General features: G+C 41.0%; 1 protein-coding gene across 1 annotated transcript in view; it reads left to right on the top strand.

The window, feature by feature from the left end:
* Window positions 1–1,193: 1,193 nt before the first annotated feature.
* Window positions 1,194–12,988, top strand: part of fzd6 (frizzled class receptor 6) — a 14,936-nt gene continuing 3,141 nt past the window's right edge. The window contains exons 1-5 of the mRNA XM_008279165.1: window positions 1,194–1,332; window positions 2,581–3,012; window positions 10,536–10,732; window positions 11,674–12,253; window positions 12,408–12,827. Of these exons, the coding sequence (XP_008277387.1) occupies window positions 2,827–3,012; window positions 10,536–10,732; window positions 11,674–12,253; window positions 12,408–12,827 (1,383 nt within the window). The 5' untranslated portion in view covers window positions 1,194–1,332; window positions 2,581–2,826. The remainder of the gene's footprint in view (window positions 1,333–2,580; window positions 3,013–10,535; window positions 10,733–11,673; window positions 12,254–12,407; window positions 12,828–12,988) is intronic.

A 12,988-nucleotide genomic window follows, 5' to 3' on the forward strand; every position in this document is an offset into this window, starting at 1 on the left:
TACTGTTTAATGTCAATGTGTGTTTATATACTCCTGGAAGCATCTAAAGAATTAGCAGCTCTGTTTTTCTACTATTATGTGGTAATCTTTTCATTTGCTACAGTGGCTCTCTTTAATCCTTTCAGAACTGAGTTGACACATCTGTGACTTCCATCTAGTGGTATTCATGGAAACTACACCAGCATCCTCGGTTACCAATCTCAAAAATAAAATGATACGAGTGTGCAGTCCACGGAATTTAGCAAAATAAATAAATAAATAAATGTAAATTAAACTGACTATGCATTTGTTTTTTAAATAAGCCCTGAAACCCAGTTTTAGATCCACAGATCTACTCAGTCTGCTCTGCCATGTGTAAACTGCACAACTGCTGCGTTCAAGTGCACTTCGTTATTGCTAGGATTGTTTGAGACATTCAAGAGCTTTTGAGCTAGAAGTTTAGAAAATGTAAACGATAGTCTAGAAAGTAAAACAAACAAACAAACAAAAATCTTTTAGGTGTGCTATTGTCTAAGCTTGTTGTCTAAATAATTTATTCCAAAAATACACAAACATTGCGAACCACTAAAAACGCATATCATTTAAAGGACAAATCCTGATACAACTCTTTGTCTTGTATCGCTTTGGTTGTTTCGACAACACGCCAGCTGTTATCTGTTCATACAGTCGTCCTCAAATGTATTCATACCCTCCCATTAAAGAAGGAAAAAAACAGCTGCCACTGAAATAAGATAATAAAAAATAAATAAATCATGACATTGCTTTTGAATTGTGGTTGAACATATATATAAATAAACAAAAAAACAAAAAAACAAACAAGACTGATGGAACCACGAAACTAATATTTTGTTGACCAACCCTTTGAGACAATCACTGCAATCAAGTGTTTTCTGTAACTCTCAATCATTTTGGCTCACTGCTCATCAGCAAATTGCTCTAAATTGTCCGGGAGAGTTTTTTTTTGTTCTTTTCAACCACAATTCAAAAGCAATATCTTATTTCACCAAATTATAATTTACCTTTTTTTCATGTATTATGACTTTTTTCAGTCTGCAGTTATTTGAGTGACTTTTGTGAATTTTTCCTTTTCTTTAATGGAAGGGTATGAAAACGTTTGAGGGTGACTGTGTGCTGACAGTCAAACCTGTTCTATAACTGCAAAAAGTTCCAACTGCACCTGAACGCAGCGTCAGCTCAGAGCAGCCGGACAAGAAAAGACGGAGGGACGTTTCTGGAGCTTATCGCAGGAAACACGCCACCGAATTCCGAACAGAACTGCTCTGACGAGTATCCATGTAGTCAACTTTTACATAAACTCTCGGGCATATGGGGGTAAGTGTTTATATTTGGTATTTTGACCTACTTACTTTGTTTCTGCTTTCTTGTAGCGAAGTTGTTTCGGGCCCCTTTCCCCGTGTCAGCGACCGAAGCAGGGATGTAGACTGAACTCTCTTTCCCGACAGTTGGTGTCTAATTTACGTGAAAACGGCTTTTCCTGCAGGCGGTGGACTAACATGTCCTTAAAAGTATTTAGCTACCAAAAAAAGCGACGTAACAGAAGTATAACAGCAACGTAATAATGCTGTTTTCACCCACTTGTACATTTGGGTTGCTGTGACGGTGTTGTTTTCTTTGCTAACTTTTGTTGTCTTTTTAATCACTGCTAATATGCTACTAAAGGTGTTATGCTAATAAGCAGCTGTAAATGCTCTATAAAGTATTGTAGTGCAGCACTAGGAACTTACACAGCTTTATACTATGGAGGTTCCTGAACTGTATGCATAAACAGTGGTGCAGTAATAATAATCTCCTACCACCAGTGATAACACCAGCATATGGTAATTATCAGGAATTCAAGCACTTATATAAACCACATATCTGTCCGTTCTTTAAGGACAATATCTGTACATAGACATCTATAGATACTTCTTATTGTATTATACATGTGAGAATATAACCAGAAATTGTATCAAATATGTAGGTATGTCTATATATTCTATGTGGCCCATGTGAACTCATCATCAGTAACTGTAAACAAATGGATATTTTGCTTTAGCTGAAAGTGAGAAAGTGTTACATTCTGTCTTAGTTGCTCATAATGTGAAAGCGTGTGTGGAACCCTCACACTTCAACTTGAAATTTAATGTGCATCAACAAGCTGAGACTCATTCTACTGAATCAGCGTGGATCTTTAGCATTCCCCACCTTGTGTAAATGCATGCACCCACAGTCCTCATAGGGATTGACTGGATCTTGCTCCCTTAATTCCATTTGACTGATCTGTCTTTTAAAAAAAAAGTGCTTCCGAACTTCTAGCCTGAGGACCTCAAGGGACCTGTAGGGCTGCACTGGAATAATAAAGAATGGCTATACTTCATTGTCCTGGTGATGGAACAATGCACGACGGACTGTTTTAATGATACAGCTTCATCGTATCCCCACTCTGCTGTTCTGTAGTACATTTGGTAATAACCAACTACAACAAATTTTTGTTGAAAAATGGGTTGGGATTCAAAACAAGCAACTCCTCTGTGTAGCTGAAAATGGAAACCCAATTCACCATAACCTCAATCATTTCAGGGATGTGGGAGTCCTATCTGAGACCCAGAGGCACACGCTGACCAATGACGAGAGAGTTTTTCCTGCTACAACACCCTACCGGCTCCACTGAGATGTCCCCAGGAGAACTGATCTGTGGATGACAGTGTGAGCCAGTGGAATTTAACGCTCGGGCCAAGATATCCTCACACAGAGCCAAAAAGAAACCTGTTCTCATTTATTAAAAAAAAACAAAAAAAACAGACTCGCTCCCGATCAACCGTTGCCATGCTGATGCCAGGACCACTGTGGGTGTGCCTGGCTCTGATATGGGTGAGAAGTTGCAGTTCCCACAGTCTGTTTACCTGTGAGCCTATCAGAGTGCATCGGTGTTTGGGGATGCCCTACAACATGACCTTCTTTCCCAACATGATGGAGCACTATGATCAGGATATTGCAGCCAGTAATATGGAGGTGAGTCCTACATGACATATTTTAGAATATTATACACATTTTTTTGCTATGAAATATGCAGTGACATTTAATCTTAAATGCATATTTTATTTATTGTTCACTTTCTATTTTTTGAAATCAGTTCTTAATTTCAGGACCCACTGTGTTACAGATTTATTCTTACTATTCTGTTGTGGCATTAAGTGAACCAGTCAATATAATGTCAAAGTTTTGGGTGTGAACAGTATTTGACTAAATGCCAAAAATTGTTCAAACCCATATCATATTATTTTAAATTCTGGCAGGGTTATTAAAGTTTTGAAAAACAAAAATTAAATGCCTTAGGCTGAATTTGGTGGAAGTGTGTATTGCACTAATACCAGATATATCAGAAGAAAAGCTCCCTGTGCTTGTGAAAAGAAAAGATTCTTCAAGTTACATGCACATCGTCTTTAAATAATTACTAATATTAGTGCTACAATTAGTGCTGGTAATAGCTAGAATTGACGGTGCCTGTCAGTACTTATTGAAGCACATATTGACTGAGCCATAATTACCATTTTGTGATGGACATCAATGGGCACACAGTATTTACCAGCCACTGTTTGTCCACAAATCAGGCCGGATTTTTATGGAGCACTATCTCATCAATAAACCTTTAACACTGCATTGTTGTCCATGTGGTTATGACTGTGAATCTGTACACTTGTTCTGGATTGTCAGCTATAATGATTACTTTTTAAAAACTAGACATCATTGCCACAATAAAAGTCACTGAGGGTCTTCCCACTGCAAATGCACCTTAAGGTTCCTTTAATATGGAAAGAAAATTAAGGAAGAACTTTCTTATTCATGCCTGTGGTAACAAGAAGTAGTGACTCATGACGTTGGTAGTGTCATTTGACTCGTGGGAAATAAAGATTATTTGCAATATAGATGGATTTATGAACAGTTGAGGATGTGCTTGCAACAGGGGGGCAGAATGCAAGTTTCCACAATGTTATCAAAGATTACGGATGGGCATTTTCTCTATTACTACCTACATAAAATTACTGCTTAGAGCTGACTGTGTCACCTCTAGACAGTGAAAGTTATGCAATACAAGGATGTGTGTCACTGTGACACACATATTTGCATTGCATAAATTTTTTAAAACCACACTCCACATTTGACATGCATCTCTCAGCTTTGGTCACCTAGCATGACACATTCCAGTGAGAAACTGCAGCTAGTAGCAATGATAATGCTGCTCACACAGATCATGAGCTTACTAAAGAGTGCTAAAAGCAGCAGGTCCCTTCACACATTTAGCATTGTCATTAAAAAAAAAGACAACGCCATTGGCATACTGTTGGCCTGCAGCAGAAGTTTATAGCGCTGCTGTGCTCATTCTGGTAATAATATTTCAAGATTCAAGATTCAAAGGGCTTTATTGTCATTTCAACCACATACAGTTGTACAGTACACAGTGAAATGAGACAGCGTTTCCCAGATCCAGAGCTAAAGTGGTAGTGCAAAGAATGCAGTGCAACAAGATAAGATAAAAAAAAATAAAAATAAAAGAAGACAAAAAATAGAATAAAATAAAAATAGGATAAAGTAAAAATAAAAATATTAAACAGTAGTGTAAAATCTTGCTAGTGGAAATCTTGCTCTTTTCTTAAAATATGACAGACTTCTTTCATTTTAAAAATTCATATTAGAGGTGAATGCAGTGTAAATAGACAGAGCTTAACTCTGGACAAATGCATTCATACATGATTTAATCAGTGTTGTTGGCTCCACAAGGTCATGATATGAGACTCCAATATTTCTCCCATCACCGTTTCCCAAACTGAAACTCTGAATGGATGCCAAGCACAGAGCCTTGCAAATATTAGCAGTGTTCATGTAACCGCTTTGAACACACATTAAGTGTGTTAACAGTCTTAATCATAAAATCAATGGCTCTGACCAGACCACTGGACATAACAGCTAATTCTGTGCTTTGAGCTAACAAGCATGTTTCCTCTTGGGATAGTGAACATTTTCCAGTAATTAGGGTCCAAGCACACCAGTGCAAGGACACTGTTGAAACCCTTGGGCTTAATATTATTTTTCATCCCAAACAAATGCGATTTTGAGGGCCTGAACATGCCCAAAAACTCACCAAAATTGCCACACACACCAGGACTGGCAAAAATGTGTATATTTTAAAGGAATTGGACATGTTACTGCCAAAATGGCTCCACAGCGCCCCCTTGAAAATTTCAATGGACTCCTGTCGCAAGCACATTTGGCCTAGAGCTACGCAATTTCGTAGCCATATAGAGCAGATCAGGACGAACAAAAAAATTGACCAGCTCCAAGCTCGAAAATGCAACACGACCTAACTGCGCCCCCCACAATATTTCAGCAGAGTCCCATCGGGGCTATGTTTGACGTAGAGCTGCAAAAACCTGTACACATATGTAGCAGCTCGGGACGCACAATAAAGTCCATCAGCACACTTTTGTAAACCCAACAGGAAATCTGCCATGTTGGAAAAATGGCAAGCATGTCGGCCATTTTCAACATCTCCTCCTAGGGGGTACGTCGTACGTACACACCTGAAATTTGACCAGCACAAACTACAGGACATGGTGATTAAAAGTTATTAAAACGCTCCGCAAAAGTGTGAGGGCTTGGAAATGGCAGTCCGCGCAATTTCGATGAATGGCCATTTTGCTCATTTTTTTTTGCTGTGTTTCCGGCATTCAATGGAGTCCTTTTGGAAGGCCGTTTCACCTAGACCTACACAATTCGGTAGGCATGTGTAGCAGGTCAGGACTAAAAAAAAAGTCAATCAATACCAAGCCCTAAACCCAACAGGAAGTCTGCCATTTTGAAAAAACGTGGAAAATTTTGGAGATTTTCGCTCATTTTTGGGCATTTTAAAAATCTGTCTCCTCCGACAGGGACGGTCATATACACCTAAAATTTGGCCAGCACAAACTACAGGTGGTGGTGATTCAAAGTCATTGAACTGCTGTGCAAAAGTCTGACGGCGTGGAAATGGCAACCCACGGGATTTTGCCAAAACGCCATAAAACAAGACATGCTGTGCAACTGGCCTGTGTGTGCTCCGATCGGCCTGAAACTTTACACACGTGCTCCGAGTCTCAGCCGGAGCGCATTTCCGCCACGGCCAACACGTACGCCGCCATGGATCGCCACTAAACAGGAAGTGGCTCGTAATGAGGCCGCACGTGTTCTGATCTGCCCGAAACTCGACACATCAGTTTAGAGTCTCGCCCAGAGCAAGTGTCTGCCAAACCCTGACATGCACGAAGGCCGACAATCGTATGGCGAGAACCCGTCCATCACTGTTTGCGGCTTTAATTACTTTTACAGCTTGTTGGCGATCTTCTCATATGTTTTCAGTCATTTTTGGTTGTCTTCTGCTTCTGTGCTCACTCAAAAAAAAAAGCGTCTGTTGCTTCAGTTCTAACTGGCACACAGAAAAATACAGTGGCTAAACATTTGTGAAGTTAAATGTATTATATATTTGTGTGTGTGTGTAAAAGAAAATAACAGCCCTTTAGAACTGAAAGTGACGTCCTAATATATCCATTTTCAATGCTCAAATCGATGTTAAAATGTTTCTTTTTAGTGTTGTTGTGTTACGCTTAGTTTTTATGTTGTTACAAAACAGAGGAAAAATTAAATGTGCCCTGATGTCAACTGCAAAAGGCAGATACACAAAAATATATATAATTCAGTCCAGTCAAACAGTCTTTTTTTAATGTCAAAATAACTAATCTAGCCTAACTGAGGACATTATTGTGTGACTTTGTATATTGCAGGGCTTGTTGCCATGACCTGACAGTGTGGCAGTTTGCCAGAATCTCCAAGTCAGGACCCATGAAAGACCACTAAATGTAGCTAGTAAGCTAATTAGTCAAGGTTTTTGAACAAATTAAAGACATGGGGGTCCTCACAGTTATAAAATAAGTCATATTTTAGCATCTGTAGGATACATAAAGAATGACATGCTCCAGTCAGTAATGCACCACAGAAGTTGACTGCCTGTCTCTAAGCAACAATGGCTCTCATATGACACTCAGCTGCTGCTCTGAGAAGTGTGTGCCTTGGGACACAATGGAAATTTAAACATTGTTAGGCTACATCCAACAATTTAGTCTGGTTTGAAACAATGGAATAACATGCACAACAGCTGCAGTATCATCCTAGTTGTTATTACATTACACCAAACCTAGGAGAATTGAAATCTCAGTTCAACTTTTCATTTTTTCTCTTCAGGCTAATAGTCTTTCCTCTTCATACAAATCTGGTCAAATGCATGTCTAGCTACTGCCCAGTGCTGCTTCAATATTAGGTTTTGGATGGTGTAAGCTTTTTTTTTTTTTAAAGTTATATGCAAATTCTTTATGCTGCCTTACTCATATAAAACATAGTATATGATGCTACAACACTTTGTCTGATGTGCCTTTCGACCAGGTCGTGTCTTGTGTCCCTCCTCAGCAATGCACTCTGTTTCTCTAGCAGTGGCATCCTGTGTCCTGGCATTCCTCAGGGCCTGGGTTTGGGTTACTCACATTTGGTGTCAGCATGTTGAGGATGAACAGTGATCTGTTGAAGGAGTCTTTTGTGAGGCATTTGGCAAAGGTATAGGCTTCTTATTTCACAGCAACCTTGGCCACGGGCAACTCCATCGACTTTGTTGTGAAGGCCTTTGATATCTGGAGGAAGGGGAGGGACACACCCAGTCGCACACAAAGCCTACCGTGCATACCACAATGAGTATTCTCTCTCTGTTAATCACTCACTCATTTCCCCCTGTACATGGTCTTACCTCCACTGTCCTGTCTCCCAGGTGACAATCTTACTCTTGGGGCTACATTCAATATTACATACTGAGCATAGCGCTCTTTGAAAGTGTGCAGTGATTTATCACAAAGCCCTGACGCTGGAATCAGGCAGACTTCTGCTTTATTCTGGGCTCAGGCCAGCCTATCAGTAGGATTTTCCGGAGGAGGGCTAACCTTTTTCCGCCCTTGGTCCCAGATTCCAGCAGTGTTTGCCAGCTTTTGAAACAGAAAAGTTTGAAGTGTTAGAATACAAAGAGAATGGAAAGACTAATTGACGAACTGTAACGGACAGGGAACACTTGAGGGTCTTAAAAGTTTGACTTAAACTTTGGAAAGTGAGAGCCTAGTCATTTTTTTCAAATCATTTAATCCATGAAGTACTTTGCTATGAAATTCTCTGCAAAGGATTTTGCCTTAATAGCAAATCAGCTCGACTTCTACAGCTGATCCTGATTGAAGCTTTCTGAAATGAGGGCAGTTTTTACAGTAACGGCTGTAAAGCCAATAAAGGTCAGATTGTTGAACCACGAGGAGCTCGGAGTCCAGGACCTCCACAGGAGAGAAACAAGGACGCTTACTGTCAGAGGGGGCATGCCCAGGCCCCAGAGATGTGGGCCTACTGCCAGACTGGATTTCAGGAGGAAGAAGAGGAAAGGAGACATTGAATGGTGGACTGTGCTCTAGCGTATGTGTGTGTTTTTTCTACAAATATGAGTAGTTTATACTGACAGTAGTCTTTCTAATTAGGAAGTCAGATGATAGTTCATCAAGTTGAAACCAAGAGTATTCTAAAACATCCATCCAGCATGTGTTTGTAGCTATCGAGGGGCTCTTACAGGGAGAACTGGTGACAGTTTCAATGTTTGTGTACCATATGTTTGTAATCCGTTTTCTGAAATGTGTACTATTATTTAAAGATGACATGGCCAATAGCTGGATTCAGTTAACTAGAATAGAGTTTTCTTCAGTTTTACGCAGCTGATAAATTCCCACATTCTCTGGCTCCTCAGCAACCTACCTATGAACAGCTCTGTGCATTCTTGGCCTGTCGCTGTGTGTTTCCAAATGTCCATGCACTCATTTCCTGCAACCTATACCACCCCCTCCCCTCCGCATTCAGTCCTTAAGCTCTTGACCAGCGTGTTGAAACAGAGGAATATGGTTTCCAACTAGTGAATGGGCAGCTTTGTGTGACGCTGTAGGGCACTGCAGTTTAACAAAATGAAGTTAAGACTCGGTGTAGAGCAGTGGTTTCTCAAACCTTTTTGACTTGTGACCTTTTAAATAAAGCAAAGTTGACTTGTAATCCACCACCAGTTTTGTTCTGTTCTAATAATGTTTAGAAAAAATTAAACAAAAGTTTTCCATTTACTATCAAAAAAGCAAAGGTATGGGAATGTCTAAAAATGGATCTCACTTTGTTCATAATTTTTTTTCTGACTTTGTAATATTCTATCATCTTGCAAACCAGAAGCTCCTGTTCTGACCTCAGCAGTCTACACAATGCAATATTTGGTCATAGGCTTCACATGCAAATCATAAGGGAAAAATCAAACCATTATTTGTATACATTATATATCTTCAACTGTGCTTTCTGTATCTTATGGATTGCTACTGTTTTCCTGGGGCAACGTCAGTGTTTACAACCAATAAATCCAGAAAGTGTAAAGGCCACTACCTCAGTGTAGAAGAAGAAGAGCAGTGTTGAACAGTGCATTCTTTGGAAATATTGGATTCAGGCAGACAGCAGATTTCTGTAACATCCATAAAATGTCTTGGAAGCATCTACAAAGATAGTCCACAGCTGGAAAGTGTCAGAAACAGAATTAACAGGGTTTTTCCTGGACCAGAATGGGCCTTTGGGAGCTGACTCTGCACAACATTAAGCATGATCTGTCTGAATACAGGAATTGTAATGAATCTGTGTTACCTTATGGACAGAAATCTATGCATTTTAATTCCTGACAATTTGATCAACAAAAATATCAGTGTCAAAAAAATGTTTTATTCTTAGTTCATATAATTTTTGTGACCCCGATTTAGATGTAACATGCTGCAGTGGTTTGTTTAGGGAGTAGCATATCGACAAATCATGCAGTAACTTTGGTTTTGAGGTCACAAAGATGGCTATGAACTCTTCAGATTTATCTGTTTTTGCACACTATTCAGGTTATGAAATTTGTATCTCAATTGCATCCATTATCTATACACCGCTTAATCCTCACTAGGGTCATGGGGGGCTGGAGCCTATCCCAGCTGACTTAGGGCGAAGGCAGGGGACACCCTGGACAGGTTGCCGGTCTATGGCAGGGCTACACTTAGAGACAGACAACCAAGCACACTCACATTCACACTTACGGACAATTTAGAATCACCAATTAACCTCAACATGTTTTTGGACTGTGGGAGGGAGCCGGTGAGAACCCGGAGAGAACCCACGCTGCACAGGGAGAACATGCAAACTCCACACAGAAAGCTCCCAAGCGTCCCAACTGGGACGTAAACCAGGGACCTTCTAGCTGCAAGGCAATGGTGCAAACGTCTGCTCCACTGTGCAATCCCGTGACATTCATCAATAGCACTATAACAAGTTCATGTACTTTTAGACAACTTTACTCAAGTAGGGATTGCAATAACAGCTCTCGTAGCAGCAATTGATTTTGACTATAATGTCACTCATCTCTCCAATTCCAGCCATTCATGCCCCTGGCAAGCCTGCGCTGCTCTCCGGACGTCCACCACTTCCTGTGCCAGGCCTTTTTCCCAGTATGCACCGAAGAGAACAACGTGATCCGTCCATGCAGAGAGGAGTGTGAGGCTGTTCTGTCCGACTGCGAGGAAGATATCCGCGTCTTTGGTGTCACCTGGCCTCCTGAGCTACAGTGTGACAAGTAAGAAAACATCAGCAAACAATCCAGAAGGTCACTGCCCATAACTCGTAAGGGGTGTACTATGTAGCAAGATTAAAATCAGAGTTTTTAGTGTCACAAAGGTGCCTCTCTTTTAATCTGGCTAAATCACCATGACAACTTATGCTGTGCCATTAACGTGCTATGCTCAGAGTTTTCGGTTTAAATTGGCTGCCAGAGGTGTCTCTCTTTTACTAATTAGTTTCTGACATTTCTCAGTGAGCAATAGAGATTGTCAGCTGATGATGTACATGTATTCAGTTGGAAAAAGCATAATTTTTCTCCTTGGTACTGACTTGCTGCCAAATTCATTTACCCTGCTGGTACTGTAGCTACTTGAACATTGATTGGAAAATTGATTAGCCTATTGGTATTTATTACAGAGGATATACAATCAGTAACTTTAATTTGACTCTGATTTGACCAGAAGGTAAAGTGACTTCCTGCGTTGATGGACAGACCTAAATGTACCTCAATACAACATCCTGTTTAAAGTATGAAATTTAAAATTTATCAGCTTTAATGTACAGCTGTTCTGTTATAAGTAAGCAGCTGCACTGATCGGTAACATCAACACATGATTAACAGTTTTCTACCAACATTCCTTTCTTGCATCACATTAATAGCTTTTTACTGTCATAATTTTTTAAAATTCCTAGTAGCTGTCTCTTATGATAACCTGTTAGCTGAAGTAAGGGGCACATCGTCGGTCTATTGTGTGCAAAAGAAGAGTCACATGACGTGTTATAGGCCCCCTTTTATTTGAACATGCAGAGAGTCTGGAGCAGAAAGCCTGGGTTTACAAAGAAAGTTAATAAGTTACAATCGCTGACTTTCACGTTGAAAGCCTGGCTGTGCTGAACATGCTTTGTGGTACAGCTCTGTGATCATTCCATTATCCTGTTATTGTCTTTATTCTCCAGGCTGGAGACATGCAGCTTATCTGATGGTTCTGTGCTTTCTCCAACCACTCCAACGATCTCCTCATCATCTAAGAGAGACCTTGGTTTCTGGTGCCCCCTGCAGCTAAAGACCAAGCCTGGTCATGGCTCTTCATTCCTGGGTGCCCAGGACTGTGCTCCACCTTGCTCCAACATGTACTTCAAACCCCATGACATTGAATTTGCCAAGAGTTTCATTGGCGTGTGTTCCATCATCTGCCTGGGTGCTACGCTCTTCACCTTCCTCACTTTCCTGATTGATGTAAAGCGTTTCCGCTACCCAGAACGCCCCATAATCTTCTACGCCGTCTGCTACAGCTTTGTCTCGCTCATATACTTTATTGGTTTCCTGTTGGGGAACAATGCAGCCTGCATCAAAGCAGCCCATACTACTAGCGTGGACACAGTGGTGCTGGGCTCTCAGAGCAAAGGCTGCACTCTACTTTTTATGCTTCTCTACTTCTTTTCCATCGCTGGTATTGTCTGGTGGGTCATACTCACCATCACGTGGTTCCTGGCTGCTGGACCCAAGTGGAGCTGTGAGGCCATTGAGAAGAAAGCGGTAAGGTTCTTAAAAATTGAAAGTCATTTCTCAGCTGCTAATAGCGAGAGAATACAGCAATGAAATGTAGAATATACTTTTTAATTGTACATTACAGCATAAATGTAATGTACATAGTGTTGACAGTATTGCTCTTTGTCTCTTCTGTCCTTAGGTGTGGTTCCACTCTGCTGCCTGGGGTATCCCCGGCGCACTCACCGTCATGCTGCTGGCTCTGAACAAGGTTGAAGGAGACAACATCAGTGGAGTTTGCTTTGTGGGGCTCTACGACCTGGACGCACTGCGCTACTTTGTTATTGCTCCGTTGTGTGTCGGCGTCATAGTCGGCCTCTTCCTCATCTTGGCAGGTATCGTTTCTCTGAACCACGTCCGGCAGGTCATCCAGCACGACGAGCGCAACCAGGAGAAGCTGAAGAAATTCATGATCCGCATCGGTGTGTTCAGCTGCCTCTACTTGGTCCCACTGGTCACCCTGTTAGCCTGCTATACCTACGAGCAGAGTCACCGCAGCACCTGGGAGAACACCTGGATCAACGACCGCTGTCAGGAGTACAGCATCCCCTGCTCCTACAAGGTGGCCGTGGCTCACTGAGCACACTTTACAAACTGTTTTCTTCTAGTTCCACACAATCACTGACTTGGCAGATGGGATTTTATGAAAATGTGTGACTTATTACAGCCGACTAGATTTGAGCATATGGCCAGTGGTAGAATATTACTTGTAATATGATTAGC

The sequence above is a fragment of the Stegastes partitus genome, unplaced genomic scaffold, assembly GCF_000690725.1.
Source record: "Stegastes partitus isolate 25-593 unplaced genomic scaffold, Stegastes_partitus-1.0.2 Scaffold146, whole genome shotgun sequence".
In the NCBI taxonomy this organism is placed as follows: Eukaryota; Metazoa; Chordata; class Actinopteri; family Pomacentridae; genus Stegastes; species Stegastes partitus.